General features: G+C 40.8%; 1 protein-coding gene across 6 annotated transcripts in view; it reads right to left on the reverse strand.

The window, feature by feature from the left end:
* MNAT1 (MNAT1 component of CDK activating kinase) overlaps positions 1-22,461 on the reverse strand; it is a 187,168-nt gene extending 164,707 nt beyond the window's left edge. For all 6 annotated transcript variants that reach the window (XM_073349925.1, XM_073349924.1, XM_073349928.2 and 3 more), the window contains exon 1: positions 22,323-22,461. In XM_073349925.1, the coding sequence (XP_073206026.1) occupies positions 22,323-22,411 (89 nt within the window). In that variant the 5' untranslated portion in view covers positions 22,412-22,461. The remainder of the gene's footprint in view (positions 1-22,322) is intronic.
* Between the last annotated feature and the right edge of the window lie 2,007 nt (positions 22,462-24,468).

Consider the following 24,468-nt stretch of genomic DNA (forward strand, 5'->3'; position numbering starts at 1 on the left):
ACTGTGCTTGTCTTTTTATACGCAGTAAAATACATAATTTAAGAGCTTGCAGATAAAATATTCAAGTTGCCTTGAAAATGTTTATATTCTCTCTGAATTAACTTTCACTGCCATAAGCACAGAACACAGGTTGGATAGCACAGATAAGTGATGTTTACTTCAACCACTCTCTCAATGTTAAAGAAATTGTTCCAACCCTGGCAAAACAAACTAATGTCCACATCGTGACCTAAAAAACAAACATATGTATTTACTACATATCCTAGTACAAATCTGTGCATGAACTCTTTAGGCAAGGACAAGGCTGACAAGTCAGATGGTCTGATGTCACTCAGCGGAACATGAAAGCCAATCACTTCAAAGCTTGTGACTGATAATATCTTAAAGACAAGTCCTGTCCCACCTCTGCACCTTCAGCGTCACGCTGTAAATAAGCCAAGTCAAATATGAAGAGAAAAGTGACTGCTCTAGGACAGACAAACAGCCTAAATCCACAGCTATCAATTTACTGTAAATAAACTGTCCATCTGCATTAAGTCAACTATTTGCCAGAAAATTGGTATCGGAATAATTGATTATAGTTTATTTTCCCCTTTAAAATTATATATGTAATGTTCTGATCGCACAAACATTTAGTGACATCTATGGGGCTACGTATGTGAGTTATTCACTTGTTTGAGTGTTTGCAGAACTGAGCCCCACATCTGTGTTACATCTTGTTTCATAGAATTAAATCATCTGTTCTGCTGTAGGCTCCTAAAAATTGCCTGGAAAACAAGAACTAAAATTTTAAAAATAGCAACACTTTTTTTTTAAAAGCCAATACCCATCACACGAGGCAAAATTCCATTTATGTGCTATGAGTATCCAGTAAAAGTATCCACATCACTAATGCACATCTGACATTTATTGGCAATCCCTGTAGAGTGGACTATGGCTGAATGGTCAGAGAGACTGAACTACCTTCTCTCAACACTAGAGATTTTAGGCAAGATTGTCACCCCCCATTTGAGACCCTTTATGTTAGGTAAAAGGGCCAGAATAGCATAAAAGTGCCCTAAAAGCTCTACATAAAGCTGAGGGAGAATGCCTCTGGTACAGGAGCTGAGGAAAACCGCTGCAGGCTGTCCTCCAAGCCCCTCCTTGCAAGCTATGGAATAGAGGTGTCATAGCGCTGCAGAGACTCCAGGCAGTGCTGCAACCCAAAAGCAGCCAGGGACAAGTTGCCATAACTTAGACTGCCCCACAAGACTGTCTCTTATGCCAGGAGGTGCTCCATCCTCCAGAGCAACCCAGAACCGGGAGGGCAAAGTCACCTTAGGTCCCACTTCCCCCGAGCTGCAAGTTCTGCGCTGAAGCTCTTAGAAACAGCACAGAATCTCACCCCACTGCCTTTAGAACAAGATTTGGCACATTAGTGGGGCACTGTTAAGGAAGCGGATACTGTCACTGCACATTCTGGGGAGAGAGGATTTCTGTCTCCAGAGCTGTCGGCCTGGCATCCCACATCAGTGCTTCTTATTTAATTAAAAGGAACCATTACATAATATTAAAATATTGACAATGATCAAGAAAATCTTAAGAGGGGGGTGGGGGACATGTTATACCTAGGATGTTTAATCCAACTCAGTTTTCACATGAAACATAGTGAGAACACATACACTATTCCTTGAATATAAGTGTTCCGTTCATTTAGGTATTCACTTACAGTGTAATACAATTCTCAAAACGACATTCAAAGTAACACATCCCATGCAAACTCAAATTTTGTAGTACCAAGTTCATCTATTAAACAAAGTAATTTCATTTTAAATCCATAGGTAGATAGAGAGAAGTAGACAAGTACACACAACCAAGTGGGGGGGTGGGGGGAGAAGGAGAAGAGAGATACTCCGTCTTCCAAATTTCCCCTAGGACTGTTACACAGGTTGTATTAGACGTGACAGAGAATTTGTCTCATTATTAAATATTATGGTACTACATTCAATGGCATCACATTATACAGGCCTCATTTTGCAATTAACTCCCAAAACAGAAGTTAAATAGGATTATGAAAAATAAGAGGATCTAAACTAAATAAACACAGGCAGAATAATATACCTTTTCATGTGACCAAAGTGTTGTATTTTCAATGAAAATTTAAAATATCATTACCACTAATGTGAGCCTATATGGATTAATAACACCTACAATAAAGTTTAGAAATAACTGGTTTTGTTTACTACAAGGTTACATCACATGCCCAAGGCTAGTAAGCAAAATAAAACTCATTGCCTTTTCTTACTCTTTTCCAGCTGAGACTTGCATTTTGGTTCAATATATTAGTCAACAATATACAGAACTCTACTCAGATTTTCATTTATTTCCAATAGGATATTTCACAATTATGCCTACACTTTTCCCCATCTACCGTAATTAGCTCTAATAGGCCATTATTTACTTTGTACAGTAAAACCTACCCCCTCACACAAACTCAAGACATTTGTAGTTCTTGTTACCTTAAAAAACCCTAGACTTACTTTTGAAAAAATACTATGCCATTAGTAAATGAAAATACCATGTATATTTATAATTAGTTGCCAACTTGCTAACATTCAATTAATGTAGGGCCAAATTCTGCAGTCCTCACTCAAGCAAGAATGCCACTGATTTAACCCCACTGGTATTGTTTTCCCTAATAGCTAAGGCCTGAGACTAAACATTTTTAACTGCCATTATCTAGAGTAGCAAAATAACAGCTGTTTGATGACTAACATTGTAAAAAGCTCTGGATGAGTTATGCATCTCAACAATGAGGAGGAAATCAGACTTAACATTTGGACAATATTAAGAATTTCAACATTTCAGATGACAATGGGATACACTGTTAGCAAATAAATCAGAGTTATGGCTATAGGCTGTTGTTCCTGTTACCCGAAATCAGAACAGAGGCTCATTAAATATGAATAAATTTCAGAATGCAGAGGCACTGCACCATATTGATAAAAGCTCCATTAAACAATTTAACTCCTTCCATATTTTGGAGGGGAGGGGGAGTTAAAAAAGTGAGGATAGATTTTTCCCCTCCAATCATGTCATCATTTTTTTCACTTTTCATTTATAAAAATGCCTGGATTTTAAAGGAACAAAATATTGGGCTAACAAAATTTACAGTAGGAGTGAATGTAAACCATTATATTTAAAAGCTATTCCTTTCAACAAATATTTGCCTTTTATTATGGATTACAGTGTGAAATTTCAAGTATGCAAAAGGACAGGGGGATTGCTAGAGAGCTGTAACTGATCTTCAAAGTCATTTTGTCACAGAAACTATAAACCTGCCAACAAAATACTGAATATCTGACAAAGGAGACAAAAAATAGACTGGAAAAGGAAAAATTTGTCTGGCAAACACTCAAAGGAATAAACTTTTAGTGCACCAAGAAGGAAAGGACAAATATAAAACTGAATAAGAGTGTTAAATAAGTTCTCTACCTAACAAAATAATTATGAAATAGAACAGGCTTTTTTTATATTTTATTTTTTTCACCCAAAAGACTGAAAACAATAAATAGACCAATTACAAAGAATACAAGTCTGATACAAGACTTATTTTATTTTCCACTATAATTATGGAAAAGGTCAAGTGATTACCTCTACCTTATTATGTAAATTATACACACAAAAATATGTGAAAAAACTTTACTAATGCTGCAAACTCTCAAAATTTAGCAGATGACAGAATCAAGGTTGCCTGTACAACCATCTATCACTGTTCAATGAGTGGTGGTCCCATGCCTTATTCACTGCACACTATTCAAATCCTACTCTGAATATAATCAGATGAGCTTTTCTATGGTGCTCATCACTATAGTATCTGAGTGCTTCACAAACACTAATTAAACTTATCTTCACTAGAACCCTGTAAGGTGAAAGGGTATTATTCCTATTTTACAGATGGGGAACTGAGGCACAGAGAGATAAAGGTCAGAAGTGTCCACTAATTTGGGGTGACCAATTTGAGACATCTAGGACCTGCTTTTTCCTAAGCACTTTGTATGTTCAAAGCACAGTTCCCATTGAGTTCACTTGCAACTGAGAGCGATCAGCACTTCTGCAAATCAGAAACGACTGTCGCAAGTCAAGTAATGCAGAAGATGAACATACAATTAGTGACAACTTGTGAAAAGTGGCTGACATGATTTGCCCAGCATCACATATGAGCTCTGGGGCAGAGATGGGGTAGAATCCAATCGTCTAGGGCAGCATTCAATTGCCTTAACCATGAGGACATCCTTTCTCTCCTGCTTCATACACCACAAGTACAGCAACAAATAAACAAGGGGTTCTACAGACAATAACCTCCTTCACTACAGAACCCTGATTCATCCCCAGAGCAGGTCCTGTGGGGGGAAAAAAACAACTAGAGGGAACCTTAAGTCTGGCATTGCCTAATTTGAGTGCTTGACTTTTCAATATTAACAACATTCTTTTAACTTAGATTTGTGCACGATTAGCTAGGTTTTTAAAATAAAAATAAAAAATAGAATTTCTATCATGTGGCATCATAATGACACCCACATAACTCATGAGCAGGGTTGGAACCTTTACATCCACCACACAGACCTCTCTCACTTGAGCTAAGCGGGTAACTGATTGTTGTAGTAGGTTACCATCCTCTGCATGGATCAGCACTAGCAGAAGATGAGGTACACTTTGCAAGTGGGTTTCACAAATGTTTACAGACAGCAAAAGAATGATGAGACTCAGGAATCCTGGGGTCCTTTCCAGGCTCTGGAGTGGTGCAGTGTATCGAGTGGTCACAGACAGTGTGGATTTGATTTAAATCACTAGTCAGGAAGACTCAATTTAATCATGGATTTCTACATAAAAGTGCATTCTTGTTGGTTGTTATAACCTTAATACATATTCTTCACAACTCAGAGATAGATGTAGGTATCATTTTTAGAAGGTTATTTCATTTACCAAAGGTAATTGAAGCAGATATTTATGAAGTCATTGGGAGGTGAACTATCTCCAATTCAACAGGTTAATAATCATTAATATTTGGAGGATTTTCTTGCCATGCTGTATTAGGAGGAGAACTTCACCAGACAGACATTTAAATTGTTTTATTTAACTAAAAACAACAATGTTCTGTATTCTGGATTTTTTCTGCAACAGTAAACATATCATATTTCAACAAAACAAGCAGATGCATTTTTGAATTTAGTTAACATTCAAGTTTTTAAAAATCAGGTTTGTTTTTGTTAAAATTGTTTTTAACTAAAGTGGTTAAATGAAATATTTAAACAAAACAAAAATTAAAATTGACTGTCAGCCAAGTCAACATGAGAAACTTAAAATATTGGCTTCTGCAGCTAACTCAGTCATCTTCACCTTCATTTTCCTGTTTGTTCATAATCTGGGAAAGAAAAAACAAGCTTTTCTGCTTGTTCAGGTCCCAAAATATTTCTCAATTTGGAATGAATTAGTCCAAAGGAAGAAAATATTCTTTCTACACCAGCAGAAGAAGCTACTGCTGTTAAAAGTGAGATCATCACTTCAACACTCTCTGAATCCAAGTGTTTAAGTGACTTCCACCAGTTCACTGGTGTGACTTCCTTTAAAACATCAGCAGCAAACATATTTCTTGAATGGTTTACCCTTAGCTCTGAAGTTTATTATAGTTGGCATTAGGTAGAGATGATTGCTGGATGTCCACGTCATAGCCAACTCCTCTTCTTCAGCAGTTAAGATTTGACCCTGGTACAGAGTACTGAGAATATTTGCAAGAAAATGAGCTGGAGACAGTGCTTGTCCCATTCATTTTTTAATGCTTGTAATTAAACTCTGTCTTTACATACTTCGCTTTTTCAGATCTCACTGAGTTCCTTCCAAATTTCAATAGCGTCAGCAATAAAACAGCTCTTTCCCTGCATTTTGTTCAAGGCTAAAGAAATAGGCTTCAGAATACTCAGCAGGTGTTCAACAATTCTCTTAACCCTAACATTGAGAACTTTGGCTGTGACAATGCCATGTATTTTTTCACAATTTTGTTCACAAACTGTCATCAGATTAGGCCAGTTCTTGATATAGTGCTCGAAACAGTCCACTACTGAGTTCCACTGCAAGTCTTGTGGGAGAGTTAGCGTGGTTCCTCCCACTTTTTTCAGAGCAGCTGCTGCAAAGTGGTTGTTACGGAAGTATTTTGCAATTTCAACAACATTAGCCTTTATTTCCTGAACACTAAAGTCTTTGGCGAGGAGGTGCATCAAATGAGCACTGCAACCATATGTTACTAGCTTGGGACTCTCTTCTAAATAGTTTCTTCTCATCTTGGGATACATTTGCAGCATTGTCTGTGACCAAGCTGCGTACTAGACATTAATTTCTTTTCCCCCCACAGTTTGTTATAGCTTTTACTGCTACTTCTTGAAAGTATTCTGCTGTGTGTGCATTTCCTGATGTATCAGTTGTTTCTGTGAGGAAGACATTCCCTTCTTCTGTTGTCACACAAGCACATACAACAGGATCATTGTGGACACTGCTTCACCCATCAGGACTCAGGTTAACAATTTTTCCCTCTAGACCTTTTGCACACTACTCAATTTCTCTTTCATACACTTTATCCAGCAATTTGCCTGTGACATCTGCTGTTGGATGGACTCTATCCTGGTCTTAATGACTGAACCATGTTAATGAAGTGTGGGTTCTCAATCATACGGAAAGGAAAGTTAGTTGCATAATCAAACCAGGCAATTTTTCATCAATTACCTCTTTTTGTAATCTGCTTGTTCTTATAACAAACTTATCTATGGTTGTTTCTGGATGATGGAGATTTTTTTCTCCTTTTGCTACAGGTGATATCATGTATGTCATATAGCCACACTATGTGACAGAAACGCTATCAGTGACAGATAACTCTGAAACTATAAAAAATGATGGTGATCTTGAAGGTGGATAGTCTTCAGAATCCTGTATGTTGAGGATGGATTCTCCTAAACAATATAAGTCAATGCAGTTATTTAATTATTACCAAACTGCTCATTTAGTATTACTCATTGCATTCACTGACACTCAGTACTACTTTAAAAGTGAAATTGTAAAAGGAAGATCTGCCTATGTCAGCTATTTATTTTTTTATTACAACTGCATCTAAAATGATAGTACCATAGAGTAACTATATTTTTTGCTCAAACATGAGAATTCAAGAATAGTCCAGAAGGAAGACAGGCAGTCCTTAAGAAAGAATTATGAAATAGAAAAGTTTACCAACCTGAAAATCCTACATGTTCAGACATGTTCTTTTCATCATCTTCAACGACGCTTCCTCCTAAGAAGGAGCACGTCTCATGATGTTGTTTTATTCGGCCAACCAGGACTTGCATTTCTTTGTTGCACTGTTTGGATTTTGCACGCATGCCTGTCTTACCCATAGGTAGAGGAACTTCACTAAAATATTACCAAACTTGGTCTCTTTTACAGCCTGCTGCCATTATAGGTTTTCCCTTCTAGTGAGAGAATGGTATGGTAGATCTCAAATCAATGAAGACTACACTCAGAAAGACCTCAAGACTTCTGGAATATGCTGCTCAAACAGTTTCACTTTTGTTTATACTGCCTGTTCCTCCCTTCTCAAATTTATCTCTAGACTTCTTCTCCTTGTCCAGATCTATTCTGCCCCCAACAATCTTCTATTCACTGAACTTTTTGAAACTTTGCATTTTTAGAGAGAGGTAAGTGTACACAAATTTGCAGAGGGACAACAGGTTTGAGGTCTGTTATTTCTCACCTCTGTATATTAAATTTAAAAACATTTTTGCTGTTAACAAGCATGTTATTTCTGGAGACATAAATCCACAGTTTGAGAACTGCAAAGCTAAGCATCTCTGATGGTATCTTCTAGACTGAGCACTGAGTCCCATTGGGTAGATAGAAAGATTAACCTAAATAATCTATACAGAAGCCCCTGAAACCCCATAAGATTGGGTCCCTAATTCATGAACTATTGGAACTCATTTACAAAACTTTTCTTAAACATTACATGAATATATTGTCTCATAGTATAGAATTAGAATTTATAATCCCTATTCCTATGATGAGATATCTTTGAGCTATAATGTATCTTAATTAAAACTATCTTTAGATAAATGCTTTTTGAGGAAAAAACCTATTTAAAAAATCCGATTTAAATAAAAATCAAAATTGTTATGATTTTTTTTAAATCATTGATTTTTATCCACCCTGGTCACAGACCTTTCTGAATATTTCCCACCCCTAAGCTTGCCCCTTCTGCCTCCTCTCCAAGTTGCTACTGTCACTATCCTCCCTTCCTCACCTTAGACGTCTCATCCCAGTCCTCATCTCCTTGATCAGCCAATTCTGGTTCCCTCACTCCTGATTCCTCATCCAATCTGTCTCATCCCCACCACCTTTGGCTCCTAGTCCCAGTCTGACTCCCCACCACTTCCCAGTTTCTTTATCCAGCCAATCCCAGTCTCCCCTTCTCCTCTCAGCTCCTCATCTGATCTCAGTCCCAGTCCACTCCCTTGCATTTTCCTCACTGGTTCCCAATCTCCTTGACCAACCAGCGACCGTCTCACCCCCCAGCCCCAAACTCCTAGTTACAGTTTCTCTGCCCTTCCCAGTCTCACCAGGATACTTGTCCCATTCTACTCCTTTCCTTCCTCTCAGTCCAGCTCTTGTTCTCCCTGCAGTCAGGTCAGGAGGGTTCCTCGGTCGTGATCCCTGTGTGCCAACAATGGGGTCCCTGAAAGCACAGGAGAAACAGGCTCCCTGCTCTTAGTTCCAGTGACCAGACTCATTCCAGCCCAGAGCAGTCATTACAGGGAAAGTCCAGATTAGCCCTGGGTTTGCAGCATGCTCAGTCACTCTGCAGGGATGGTGCATGCATGACATGGTCAGTGCTAGAAACTGTGAGGGGCTGAAGCATGTTAAATGAGGATAGAATCTTTAGAGGTTTTTAGCAGCTAAAAATCTAAGTCTCTACTGAGCATGTGCAAATTCAGAAAAAAATTCAAAGGTTTATAACTTGGTCAAATTTGGGTGTATTTTCAGAGCCCTGATACAAAGGCCACACCTTTGCCAAATTTCAAGTCTGCACTACAAAGCATGGAGCTTCTGGCAACCTTTTCCTTAAGAATTTTTTTAAATGTCAAAACATTTTTTCTTAACCTCATTCTTGGAAACAGCGGAATGGTTTTGGCTGAAACTGTAAAAAATAAATAATTTTAAAAAAAAAATCCAGCCTGAGGCAGACACCCAGCATGGAAAATTTCAGCCCAAACAGTTAATTTGGCAAAGTTATAGCAACTGAAAAGAGGGTCTTTAAAATTGCTTGACAGTTCCCACTGTAACAGACGATGCTGCCTGAATATAATTATTGCCATCTCATTTTAGGTGTATCAAACTGCTTGGCATTTACAAAGCAGTTAGAGAACAGAACATTTTAATGCTTTTCTGGCTTTGGGGTGGGGGGGGGAGGAAACGAAACAAAAACGTTTTCCTCAATACCCAGAAAAGTTACTTTCCTGTTTCTGTGGTACTACAAGTCAGCATGTTCAAATCAAAGCCATAATTCTCTTATGTACATCCTTAACTTTACTACTGTGAGCAATCCCATTATTTCAATAACTTTACTACTCTGAGTAAGCCTAAGTGTTTGCAGGGTTGGAGCCCAATTGGTTTCTGGTTCACTCATAAATAGCTACCACTATAGACCCATTTCAGAAAGTTTTCCCTGCAGACTGTGCAAAACAATTTGCAAGATGACTTTTACACACACACACAAATATCAAGGGGCCCTAGGGGTGCGGAAGCACTCCCTGGCTTGAAGTGGTTTCCATCATATACAGGGTTTACAGTTTCATTCAGTGGCTTTCAGTACCCCCACTATACAAATTGTTCCAATGCCAGCACTTATAGTATCTTTAAACTTAATAGCAACTAAGAAAGAATATTGTTCTCAGAGCTTCAGAAATATTATACATCTAGAAGGTGTTCAGAACTAATCCAATTAAATAAAAATCAAACTTTAATCATTTACTACATGAATTACTGCTAAATTCTCCCCAAAAGGCCAAAGCTCAGAAGAGATATCTGACAAAGTCAACTCCTGCAATGAATTCACAAAAATTCATAAGCACCTTTCATTAGGCAGAACAATTAATTGAAAAGGTTAAACAGCCATGGTCATTATTATAAATTGAAATGTTTGTATAGTGCACATATAGCCGTTATTTAATATAGATCATTAAACTGAAGACAGAATTAAGACTTACCACACTGAAGTATACACATGTAACTCAGCACTGTTTCTCTGATATTCCATTAATGTAGTTTATTTTATTAATTTCCAGGTTTTGGGGGGCGGGGGGGAAAATCCCTTTAGAAAGTAAGCTACACACCTGCATTGAGTATTCCTTTTAGCTGTCAAAAAGAGTTGAACTGGATTTCTTCAAACATTGCCCCTGTAGCTCCCAAAAAAAAAGCAAAACCATATACAACCACCATCACCCCAAATATCAAGATGATGTAGACCAAGTGGAAGACAGAATTAAAATATTCTGAAGAGCAACTGTGTAAGAATGGCACCTTTGTACCTGCTTTGCTACCAGTTGAAAGTGATTATTCTAGACGCACTTTCTGCTGTATTCATACACAATCACTTACTTTAATAACTAAAATCATATTTTTACTACTTTTCATTCTTCTGAGCACTTTGAAGCCAATACTGCTCTGTGAAACTGAGCTAGATACTGTTCTGGTTCATACATCAACAGAATTATTAACTTGACTTTCTGGTTCAAGTAGTCTACTGGTGGGTGTGAAATGAGACCCTTGGCCAAAGTTTTCAGAAGCATCTAGTATTTTTGGGTGCCCAACTTGAGAGGTCTCAAAAGGAATCTGTTTTCAGAAAGTGCCAAGCACCTACCCTCTGAAAAAAATCAGTCCTCTTTCAGATGTTTCAAGTTGGGCACCCAAAAAGACTAATTTCAGAGTAACAGCCATGTTAGGCTGTATTTGCAAAAAGAAAAAGTACTTGTGGCACCTTAGAGACTAACCAATTTATTTGAGCATAAGCTTTTGTAAGCTACAGCTCACTGCATCCGATGAAGTGAGCTGTAGCTCACGAAAGCTTATGCTCAAATAAATTAGTTAGTCTCTAAGGTGCCACAAGTACTCCTTTTCTTTTTGCAAAAAGACTAAGTCACATTTGAAGATTCAGGCCACCTGAATAAATAGCTGGTCTGGGTTTTTCAGGGCTGGCATTTAGACAAAAAATTATTTTACTTGTAAACTGACAGATTTGATCAACAACAAACAGAAGCTCAAAATCACTTTTCTTTTGCCAAAGTCACCTTTCCAAGCAGGACTGCAATTAAGATTTCCTAAAGACTTTTACAAAAATTTTCACGATACAGAGTATCACTTACAGAGTCTTGCTAATCTAACAAAAAAAAGATTACAAAATAGACATGCAAAAACAAGCTCAACAGTACAATCAGAATCGAGGCAAGATTTCGCACTGTTTACAAACAAACAGCAACAAAAGAAAAGAACTGTACAACAGAAACATTAATACTCCATAAAAAAAGCTGACTCAGAGCCAAACCTATAAAAATGTGTTCAGATAATACTCAAGAAAAATTCTGTGTCATTATAGAACTAGATACCCAGTTTCTTTTCTTGTGCTATTTCAATAATAATGTAATCACCTCCACGAGAGACTTAAAAATGACTATATGGGAGAGAATAGAACTCAGATCATCTAAACCCACAAAAAAATTGAATAAATCCAAAAAGCTAAAGGAGAAAGGCTGTCTAGGTTTCCAAGTCTTAAAATTCCAGTGAAAGACGCAGCAGGTCCCTCAGGGAGCGTTAACTGTAGAATGTTCTTTTGTATCTTCCTTTAAAGAAGAAATACACTTCCCATGTTAAGTCAAAGTTGGGGAGGATATAAGCTTCTGCCTGCATTTTTTTTCCCCACTAGTGCTAATTTTAACAAAAACTTCCTATGGTGAATTTGAGTAGACGTATAGAGATGAAGGAGCATACGGATCTACTATCACCTTAAACACACTCTGGGACAAATTCTGCTCAGCTCCACCAGTGTAAATCTGGAATAATTCCAATGAAGTCAACAGAATTCCTACAGATTTACACTAGTGTTTAACTGGGAACATAATTTTGTCCCCAGTTGTTGCTATTAATGTGGTCCCTGAAAGCATAGCAGGCACTTTACAGACCATATAAATAGACTAAGTCCCTGCCTCAGTTGATTATCTAAAGGCCCAATCCTACATACCCCTAGTTCCCATTAAATTTGTTTTAGTCAGCTGGGACCAGTCACATGACTAAGCACTACTCATGCAAGTAAGCGTTTTCAAGATCAGAACCTAATTTTGGACATAACGCACTGGAAAGAACAAGCACAGGAAGGAATGGGGAAAGGAAAGCTAAAGGTTGCATACATAAGGTAACATGGTTATTCAGTGTCAGCGTACAGACATTTGGCAGTTCCATTAAAGTTGGTGTGTGCGTGTTGACAGTAAACTATTGTTACATTGGATTATGTGGAAGATATAGGGTTAGGTCTCATTTTACTAGGAACTCTCTCCCAGGCTTCAGAGATAGGAAAGAAACAACCTGTTCAATTATTGCCAGATATTGCTCCTACAAACCACCCTATAAGGGCCAGAACAAGGTATGTTATCGACCTGATGCATCTGTAGTGGAAACTGAGGCCCTGATCCTTTGAATACTTATGCACATGTAACCTGACTGAAGTGAACAGTCTCACTCAATTCAACAGGAATACTCAAGGGAATAAAGTTAACATACACTTAAGCATTTGCAGGATCAAGACCTTAACCTCCAGAAATAACTCCCACTTGTTACAACCATCTTAAAACCCAATTTCAGATTTTCAGCTTTGATGTTAATTTTCTGCAGTCTCTAATTTTATTCCTACAATACTTTGCTCTCTGCTGCAGTAATTCAACAATGTAACACCGGATGAGACATTATATACTTTCACACGGTACAAATATATCCAAAAGGTTCCGGGCTACGCTCAATGCTGGCATAAACAGACCCAGCTTCACTAAAGTTGCATCCACTTATGCCAGCGGTGAATTTGGCTCCCAAGGAACAACTTAAATGTGTCTAAGCTAAAAATTAAACCTCTCCTCCCTTTGTCTGTATGGCCATTAAAACAGCAATCAGAGAAGTCTGAAAGGATGCAGCTACCCCACTCAGGAATTCCCAGAAGCAGATATAAAACGGTTCAAGGGAGACTATGGATCCCCTAGGAGAACTCTAGGAATAGATGTCTCCCAGAGCAAGCTTAAGTTAAGCCTTGAAAGATGTTCTAATTTGTTATGTTGCTACCTCTATATGGGAGCTGTATTAACAAATAGAGAAAAATTAACCCATGTCCTCCTAGGAAAAGAAAAGAGGAAAAAATAATGTAAGCTTCTAATAAGGATCCTAATCACATAACGAGAAACGTCAGGGGAGACTGAAAAGTCAATTTGCTCTAGCAACATAGACTTCGTATAAGGTAGCTAGTTTATTAGCCAGTAGGTAGAAGAAGAAAAATACGAACATCTACACTGAATTATGCAGCAGGTAGTATTAAGAACCCAAACTTTGAGTCTGTCCACTTGTGAAGTGCTCTTCTGGGATCTGCATCCCACTCTCAGAGTGGTCACTCATAGTGGCTGAAATGGTAGAAGTAGCAGACCCAGAACTTCAAAGAGTTGGCCCAGTTTTTGTGGGCTTGCAGACCTCTCCATCCCTTCTCTCCAGGAGTCATGGGATCACAGGGAGCTGGACCAGCAGGTCTGCTGCAGAAGAAACCTGGGTTTTGTGGGCTTGTCTCTCCAGGAGTCCAAAGGCCCCATTGTTGGCTGAAGCAGCAAGTCCAACAGTGTCAGGAAGGAAATCCTGGCTTTAAAGGCCAGCTTCCCTCCCCGCTCTGAACAGGAGAAATACATGAACTAGCAGTGGGGCTAGGCGGCTGGACCAGTGGCTCCAATTAACTTTTTTTTTCTCCTTTTAAATGCAAGATTTTTATGTCTTATTGTTGAAGGCCATATGGCATGTTTTACAGCCAACAGTAACTTTCTTTACCTGATCCCATTTGTGGTAACAACCTTAACATTCTTTTAATGAAGTTTTTGGTGGATGAATTACCTTTCCTTTTTTTATGTAAGCACATCGGTAGGATATGTTTAAGCTGCCCACTAAAATTCAGTCTGAGCAATAAAACCCAAGAAAGCAGAGCAAAAGATAATTCATAGTCTCAAATGAAGTGAGGTGGATTAAAACTCCATTGGCAAACACCCTCCCCCCCCCCCCGGCCGCCACCGCCTCTGCACGCTCCAAAAAAACACATTAGAAACCATCAGAGCAATCAAAAATTTTCATGCATGCACGGAGGCTTTCTAATGCACTTCTTGAGACTAAATTTTTTAAAAGAAAGGCAAAGCCATCAGTGTACCTTAGAAACCAATGCCCTGTAAACTCTAATGGACCATTCCTTCCTTCAATTGGACACCCTTCTTTTTCCCCAAAAACCATCTTTTTAGCCAAACATTTAATTTTTTTGCACATTTATTACTGAAGGCCACACTTTCTGCTTTTTTATTTTTTTAAAAGGCATTCCTTACGCTTGGACTGAGTACTTTCTATGTCAACTTTCATTTTGCAGCAAGATTTTACTGCCCATTTATCATCCTCCCATCCTCATGACAAGATTTATAGTGGAAAAGGATAATAAAATGTTACCGTAACTCCACAACCACACACTAGTTCTTACTTAGTTACAGAGTCTATAATATTAGTCAAGCAACAACGAAGGAAAATAATTTTTTAATAAATCCACACACATTCTCATAATAGACTCAAAGACTTTAAAGACAGAAGGGACCACCCTGATCATGGAGTCTGACCTGCACATTGCAGGCCACAGTACCTCACCCACTCCTGAAATAGATTCGTAACCTAAGTTCCCTCTAAGCTGCGTGGCTGTGAGCATGCGAGCAAGATCTACCAAGCAGACACCTGGAAAAGAATTCTCTGTAGTAACTAGGGTGACCAGATGTCCCTGTTTTGTAGGGACAGTCCCGATATTTGGGGCTTTTTCTTATATAGGCACCTATTACCCCCCACCCCATCCCAATTATTCACACTTGCTATCTGGTCACTCTAGTAGCAACTCAGAGCCCTCCCCATCCAGCAGTTGACGATTTTTGCTACTGGCAGTCACCAATAGGCCACACACTGTCATAGGCAGTCCTATCATACCATCCCCTCCATAAACTTATCAAGCTGACTTAAAGCCACTGAGGTTTTTTGCCCCCACTGCTCCCCTTGGAAGGCTGTTCCAGAACTTCACTCCTCTGATGGTTAGAGACCTTCATCTAGTTTTGAGCCTAAACTTGTTGATGCCAGTTGTTCCTGTGTGCACACTAGTGCTTCACTTAAATAATTCCTCTCCCTCTCTGGTATTTATCCCTCTGATGTATCTAGAGAGAGCAATCATCTCTCACCTCAGCCTTCTTTTGATTAGGCTAAACAAGCCAAGCTCTGAGAGTCTCCTCTCATAAAGCAGGTTTTCCATTCCTCAGATCAACCTAGTAGCCCTTCTCTGCATCTATTCCAGCTTGAATTCATCTTTCTTACGATGGGAGACCAGAATTTCACACGGTATTCCAGATGAGGTCTCACAAGTGCTTTGTATAAGGGTACTAACATTTCCCTGTCTCTACTGGAAATACCTCGCCTGATACATCCTAGGACTGCATTATCCTTTTTCACAGCTGCATCACATTGGCGGCTCAGTCATCCTGTAATCAACCAATTCATGCAGTTAAAGTTTGACATTTATCCACTAAATGAAAGTTGTGACAGAAGGCTAACATATACCCTTATCTCAGTGTGCCTATATGACACACACGTGCCCCAATCCTGCAACCAATTGCACATAGACACACTCCACAGAGATCCACAGACTTCCAAGGAACCATGTACAGGGATACGCCCATACATAATCAATTGCAGGATCAGGACTATGGTATGTAAACCCTGGGACCTGATAAAGGACCACACATAATGTAATGATTTTGAGCAGGAAAGCAAAAGGGCACTAGAATAACCTTAATTCAGAATCTTGCATAATGACAGGTTTCAGAGTAGCAGCCGTGTTAGTCTGTATTCGCAAAAAGAAAAGGAGGACTTGTGGCACCTTAGAGACTAACAAATTTATTTGAGCAAAAGCTTTCTTGAGCTACAGCTCACTTCATCGAATGTAGCTCACAAAAGCTTATGCTCAAATAGATTTGTTAGTCTCTAAGGTGCCACAAGTACTCCTTTTCTTTTAACTCAGAATGTCATTCACTCAGAACCACAATAGCATATTAACACAGACTGTGTGATCTATTACCCCTTTCTTTTCCCCCCAGCTCCCCCACTGATTGGGTCAGTGGTGTCTCATCATTGTCAGGGCTGTCATCTGGGCTTCCAACTTGGTGACAAAATGTTATGAGATATAAGTTGAAACTACTAAAATGTCAACCCCTCAGAAACAAGATTACTAACATAGAAGTGATCATAAAAATGCAATATTAAACTACTCAATACAGAGAGAGAGAAAAGGCCACATTTGTGCCACAACAAGGTGGGGCGTTTACAGGTACAATGCATGCCAATAAATTCAAAGATCAGATTCCCACACTCACGTTAACTTTATCCTCTTGCATGTATGCTTTACTGTAGGGCAGTAGTTCTCAACTAGGGGTCTGGGGCCCCCTAGGGGGCCTCGAGAAGGTTTCAGGGGGGCCTCCAAGCAGGGCCAGCATTAGACTCGCTGGGGCCCAGGGCAGAAAGCCAAAGCCAAACCCCCACCGCATGGGGCTGAAGCCCAGGTCCCTAAGCCCCGCCACCTGGGGTGGAGGCTGAAGCCTGAGTAATGTAGCTTCGTGGGGGACTCCGTGACATGGGACCCCAGACAATTGCCCTGCTTGCTACACCCTAATGCTGGCCTGGTTTTTATATGCAGAAAACCAGCTACTGTGGCACAGGTGGGCTGTGGATTTTTTTATAGCACGTTGCAGGGATCTCAGAAAGAAAAACATTGAGAATTCCTGCAGTACAGCACAGTGTCAAATTGGAATGTGCTGGCCTGTCCTGAAAGAGATAGGGACCCCTCACAGCCCTGGATAGCTTTGAACAAGAATAAGTAGTTGGTAAAGTTGCAAATCTCTTTAGCCTCGTCTAGATTAGGATTTGGATGCTGTTAAATTTAACATGTGTTACAGGCCTTGTCTACACTAAAAATTGTTAGCAGGTTAGCGAACACCCTCAACATCCTAACGCAGACAAGGCCAGGTGACCGTCTCCACTGGTTTTTGGGTGGATTACCATAAAGTGCACCTACTTTTTCTTCCAACAGCTGCACTATTTCTTCAGTGGCGGTAACTAGTGCTCTCCTGAACATACATACAGTCAAAGCAGCGAGTGGAGCATCAATCACAGGAGCTAGAGAAGAAATGACTTAGTCCACAGTTCTGCCCCAACCAGCCAGGTAGTGTTGTACCCCCTCCATTTTAACAGTCATAAGGAGGCCCACGACAAATGTGAATGTGATAAGGGCAGCAGCAATCCAACATGCTCCTCTGGCAGCTCTAACTTCACAAGGACACCTGGGACTCCCTGCCTCGTAACCACTCACCATAACAAAATCCGAGAACCTTTACAGTTGGGGTTTTTACATTGTTGCACAGCAGTTACACAGGGGAATCTTTCAATGGTTTGGTTTCAGCTACCTCAGGAGACCACATCTCTTTCCATGCCCTGCCACAGCAGCTGAGGTCAGCTGATACATTATCACTAACATCCCTAGATTCATCCAGCTAAGGAGTTGCTTTCAGTAGAGGCTCTGCAGTTCTGTATTTCACTTCCCTGCACTGCAGTGATTGAGCTTTTAAAACACAATGCAAAGCTCACCTGTTTACTCTGGCCTTTACTGGAAGTGTGCAGTGGTGTATAGTTATAATGTAATCTATTATTAAGGGGAAATGTGCATTCAGCTAAAGATTTGTCGTACTGATTATATAGGACACAGTTCTGACACCCTTACTTCACATTATCAATGGCATTTACTCACTTGAGTAAGTTCTCCTCAGTAGCAATAAGCATTGCTGAATCAAGCCCATATTGCATTTGTGCACAACCTCAGACAACAGAGGTTTTTTTTAAATTACTATGCATGCATAATTTATTATTTTCAACAAAAGTGCCTATGTGTAGCTAAAATTACAGGAAAAGGATACGAAATATAAAAATTATAACATTCCACTTGTTTATGCTTTTACTGGAGAAGCAGTATAGAAAAAACGCAGTGTCTGAAGTTTACAAGCAATAATCTACTGCACCACAGAAGCATGTTTCACAGACTCCCTTTTCCCCCTTGAAAGTCTGCCAGTCAAGTACTAACCAGGCCTGGCTGGTCCTGGTTAGACTTAACCAGGAAACAGACATATTCAGATGGACACAGTTTTGCTTCTTAAAACAAAAGCAAAACATTAAACCATCCAAATACTGCCCTTTTATCATATTCAGTTCACGTGTACATCTGCTATATAATTACTTGAGTTTGTTAGCCTTCTAGCTTTAAAATTTTATAATCCATTAGAAAAATGGTGAGTTGAAAAATTGAGGAGGGTTGTTATTGCAGTAAAAAGCTTTCACCAGTGTTCACTCAAGTACGGAGGGATAGTTCAGTGGTTTGAGCACTGGCCTGCTAAACCCAGGGTTGTAAGTTCAATCCTTGAGGTCATTTAGGGATCTGGGGTAAAAATTGGGGATTGGTCCTGCTTTGATTGGGGGTTGGACTAGATGACTCCAGAGGTCCCTTCCAACCCTGATATTCTATGAGTAGATCCAACCTCTCTATAGATGCATACTATAAACTTGCATGAAAATTATGAAAGATCCACACAACCAAACTAACCATCTCCTAAACCAACAACAGTCACTAGCAAGAATGATTCCTCAAATAGGTGCATCTGAGAAAACATTAAGGTGTAATGAGTGATTGAGTTAATCATGATTTCAATTGTTCGTAATATTTTCATTTCCAAACCAAAGTTCTTCCAACAAATCAGCACATGTATTCCTCATTCAGGGCTGCACCTGCGCCCAACTTTTAAAACACCACTTTTTTTTTTAAGTTACCCAAGTGCACATAAAAAAAGCAGCCGATGAAAGTTTTAATTGGTGGAAAGTGCTTTCTCCTATTTTCCCAACTCAGACAACAACTGACAACAACTCAGACAACAACCTGGAGCTGCAGCTAGCAAGAGATGTCAAGAGTAACAAGAAGGGTTTCTTCAGGTATGTTGGCAACAAGAAGAAAGCCAAGGAAGTGTGGGCCCCTTACTGAATGAGGGAGACAACCTAGTGACAGAGGATGTGGAAAAAGCTAATGTACTCAATGCTTTTTTTGCCTCTGTTTTCACTAACAAGGTCAGCTCCCAGACTGCTGCGCTGGGCATCACAAAATGGGGAAGAGATGGCCAGCCCTCTGTGGAGATAGAGGTGGTTAGGAACTATTTAGAAAAGCTGGACGTGCACAAGTCCATGGGGCCGGACGAGTTGCATCCGAGAGTGCTGAAGGAATTGGCGGCTGTGATTGCAGAGCCATTGGCCATTATCTTTGAAAACTCGTGGCGAACCGGGGAAGTCCCGGATGACTGGAAAAAGGCTAATGTAGTGCCAATCTTTTAAAAAGGGAAGAAGGAGGATCCTGGGAACTATAGGCCAGTCAGCCTCACCTCAGTCCCTGGAAAAATCATGGAGCAGGTCCTCAAAGAATCAATCCTGAAGCACTTGCATGAGAGGAAAGTGATCAGGAACAGCCAGCATGGATTCACCAAGGGAAGGTCATGCCTGACTAATCTAATCGCCTTTTATGATGAGATTACTGGTTCTGTGGATGAAGGGAAAGCAGTGGATGTATTGTTTCTTGACTTTAGCAAAGCTTTTGACACGGTCTCCCACAGTATTCTTGTCAGCAAGTTAAGGAAGTATGGGCTGGATAAATGCACTATAAGGTGGGTAGAAAGCTGGCTAGATTGTCGGGCTCAACGGGTAGTGATCAATGGCTCCATGTCTAGTTGGCAGCCGGTATCAAGTGGAGTGCCCCAAAGGTCGGTCCTGGGGCCGGTTTTGTTCAATATCTTCATAAATGATCTGGAGGATGGTGTGGATTGCACTCTCAGCAAATTTGCGGATGATACTAAACTGGGAGGAGTGGTAGATACGCTGGAGGGCAGGGATAGGATACAGAGGGACCTAGACAAATTGGAGGATTGGGCCAAAAGAAATCTGATGAGGTTCAATAAGGATAAGTGCAGGGTCCTGCACTTAGGACGGAAGAACCCAATGCACAGCTACAGACTAGGGACCGAATGGGTAGGCAGCAGTTCTGCGGAAAAGGACCTAGGGGTGACAGTGGACGAGAAGCTGGATATGAGTCAGCAGTGTGCCCTTGTTGCCAAGAAGGCCAATGGCATTTTGGGATGTATAAGTAGGGGCATAGCAAGCAGATCGAGGGACGTGATCGTTCCCCTCTATTCGACATTGGTGAGGCCTCATCTGGAGTACCGTGTCCAGTTTTGGGCCCCACACTACAAGAAGGATGTGGATAAATTGGAGAGAGTCCAGCGAAGGGCAACAAAAATGATTAGGGGTCTGGAACACATGACTTATGAGGGGAGGCTGAGGGAGCTGGGATTATTTAGCCTGCAGAAGAGAAGAATGAGGGGGGATTTGATAGCTGCTTTCAACTACCTGAAAGGGGGTTCCAAAGAGGATGGCTCTAGACTGTTCTCAATGGTAGCAGATGACAGAATGAGGAGTAATGGTCTCAAGTTGCAGTGGGGGAGGTTTAGATTGGATATTAGGAAAAACTTTTTCACTAAGAGGGTGGTGAAACACTGGAATGCGTTACCTAGGGAGGTGGTAGAATCTCCTTCCTTAGAGGTTTTTAAGGTCAGGCTTGACAAAGCCCTGGCTGGGATGATTTAACTGGGAATTGGTCCTGCTTCGAGCAGGGGGTTGGACTAGATGACCTTCTGGGGTCCCTTCCAACCCTGATATTCTATGATTCTATGAAGAGATTTTATTAAATATTGTACTAAGCATGAAAAGTTTCACACACACCCCACAAAAAAAAGTATCTTTTCATAAAAAGATGTGACTGAAAATAAGGTTACGTAGTCTGAGTGCTATAACATGAACCAAAAGTCTTGCTGAGAAACAGCTTTACAATAGCATACATACAGAGCAGCCAAGTCTATTGTTGTGCTATTACTCCTGAGATATCAAAACCCATGAAAGAAAAACAACAGTAACATCACAAAACAGCTACAAATCCAGTTGGATTTTACAGCCGGTAGGAGCTTCCAGTTTCAAACACAAACACTAACCTACAACATGGCATCTTATTGCCAAACCACCTGGACTTTAAAACAATTTGTGTGCTGAACAGCTGATGAACAGGATTCATTGCTGGCTTTCAGGCCTTTCTGTGCAGGGGTAAACTGAAGTCCCTTTGCACACAGCAGCACTCCTCAGAGACTAGATTTAACTGAGAATCCTCCAGAAGTAAAAACACACCCATATTTAGGGCTGAGAAATTCGGGTTAATAGGGGACAAGCTATTGCAATCTGAAAGCCTGCAGTACAGTCCGGGACAAACACACAGGTGACATGCAGCTGCTTCCCACCAAATTATTGCAACCATACTGGAAGCAAAATAAGTGGGCTCATACCCACCAAGTGCTTCCCAAGGGTCGAGATGCTCAGCTGCTTTGCGTGTAACAGTCTTCACAGTCCCTTCGCCCAGGAATGGGAACTTCAGGCCGCAGTATGTGCAGTGATATCACACACACACACACACAGTTGTAGCAGCAGCAATCCCCCCCCGTCACACACACACACACACACACACACACAGTAGTAGCAGCAGCAAGACCACCGCCCACAGCTCCTTCCTCCCGGGTGGGAGCTTCCCTCCTGAGCCTGCTCCTCTCCCCCAGCTTGGGCAAGGTGCTTCACACCCACACCCCGGAATGCTTTTGGCGGAGTGATACCCCCCCGCCTCCGCACAGCAGCGGTCGCCGCCGCCGCCTCTCCCCCTGGCGGGAGCCCCAGGCACCTGGGGGGGGGGGGGCGGGCTGGCGGCGCTCGACGCTCCCCATGGCAACACGGCCCCCTCCTCCCCAGGGCCCGCGTGCAGCAGCACTTACAGCGTGTGCCCGCAGACATTCACCATCAGCTTCAGGGAAGGGTTCCGGTACTTGGTGGTCTTGCACCGCGGGCAGCCCTGGTCATCCATGGTCGTCTCCACCCCGCTCCTGCCAGGCACCAAGCTCCCGCCCCCCCCCTCAGAGCAGTGTTACTCCAAACAGGGCCCGGCCGGGCCTTTAGCGCCGCAGAGCAACCGTTCCGCTCACAGGAGGAGCGTTCCCCTCATGTGCTTTGTGAAAGGCGGGGGGGGCACGAGGAGACACACACAAAAAGGCAGTCAGTTGTGCGTCGTGTCTGTGCCATACACAGCGTCTCTCCCAGTCCCTTCTCGTTTGAAAAACAACAACAAGATTTTCAAAAAGAAAAGGAGGACTTGCGGCACCTGAGAGACTAGCAAATTAATTTGAGCAAGATTTTGTCATTCACGTGCATTTTAATCCGAATGCAAATAAATAACACAGAATGCAAATAAATATCACCGCAGGAGTGTAGAGACAGACATATGGTACAATAATATCTATCAAAAGCCTGATGCAGCCTTATAAAGTCCAGGGCTTTTCAGTCTTATCCTGTACAAAATATTCAACTGATTGTTATACTCAACACTTAGCATTTTAGGAAAGGTTTCAGAGTAGCAGCCGTGTTAGTCTGTATCTGCAAAAAGAAAAGGAGGACTTGTGGCACCTTAGAGACTAAACCACTTTATCTAAGCATAAGCTTTCGTGAGCTACAGCTCACTTCATCGGATGCAGTGATGAACTTCATCCGATGAAGTGAGCTGTAGCTCACGAAAGCTCATGCTCAAATAAATGTGTTAGTCTCTAAGGTGCCACAAGTCCTCCTTTTCATTTTAGAAAAGAATTTCAGGTGCTATACAGCATGTCCTCAAAAGCACCCAGATCTGCTATTTGTATGAAGTGTAGAGAGGTAGGGAAATTGATAGATTAACCCATTAAAATGGAGGAAAGGGCTATTATTAAAATTTTGCATTTGATGACTCTTTTCTATTTTCTTTGGTACTTATCATAAATAATAAACCACACTCCATTATGACTTTATTTAAATCCTGGGGTACTCGTGACTCAAATAACTTGCTTTTGTGATTTATGCTGTCAACAGATAATAGAATCAATGGATAATAGTACAAAATGTAAAAAGAGGATAGAAAAGAATGTACACTGTGCAGATAAACTTTGTTCTTGCCCATGCACTGAACCTAGTCGTTCTTATAATCAGGTGTTTGGATCAGCTTCTGCTGCTCATCATCAGGGATTACTCGTTTTGCTTTGATATTTTATTTGCCTTGCTGTATCATGTCCATTTTACTTTACTTGCCAACTCTGGGTGATTTAAGGTTAGGAGTATAGTTTCATTTCTTTCATGTTTTGTGTATTTATGCCACGCTATTTATAGTATATGCTTTAACATTTGAAAAATAAGACGCTTCATTTAAGGGTTTGTAACAAATTCTTCTTGATCTTTCACAATCCCATTTGATCTTGGAATTTTTGTTTTGGTTTTGGTATTTTTTTTTTTTTACTGTTTAATCTTCTTGGGGAGCTGCTGTGTTTTAAAGGGGGTCAGATGAATAAATAAATAAATGATCCCATCTCCACATGCATATGCTGTAATTCTGAGGTGGCAACATGTTCTCTGGTTTATATTTCTAGTTTAGCCAACTAATTTTAAAAGGTGACTTTCTCCCCTGTTTAATAATCGTTGTGTTGAGCTTTCCTTTGCGCTGCTAATGATGAAATTCTCTGCTTTATAGTGCTGAGACATCCTTTAAGTAACTTGACTAACAAACACAAGAGGAAAGAAGAAACAAAACACCACCAACCCTTTCTAACTTCAGGTATAGGTGTTTCAAGTTGGAGGGGGGGAGGAATAAGGGAGTTTGATTGACGGTTTCTATAGAAACCGCGGATCCTCCGCCCCCAAAATGTGAAATGGCCAATGAGTGGGCTCGGCTGGGCCCACAGGCTGCTTGTACCATATAGTATGCAGCGAGCGGAGGAGTCACGTTGGGGGGAGCCGCGGAGAGGAGTGATCCGTTTACACTACTTTGCTAGTGCAGCTATCTTAATGGTTACTGCGTGGCTGGGAAGAAACCTGATCGGCTAGATCCAGCCGAAAGCAGGAGTG

The sequence above is a fragment of the Lepidochelys kempii genome, chromosome 6, assembly GCF_965140285.1.
Source record: "Lepidochelys kempii isolate rLepKem1 chromosome 6, rLepKem1.hap1, whole genome shotgun sequence".
NCBI lineage: Eukaryota > Metazoa > Chordata > Testudines > Cheloniidae > Lepidochelys > Lepidochelys kempii.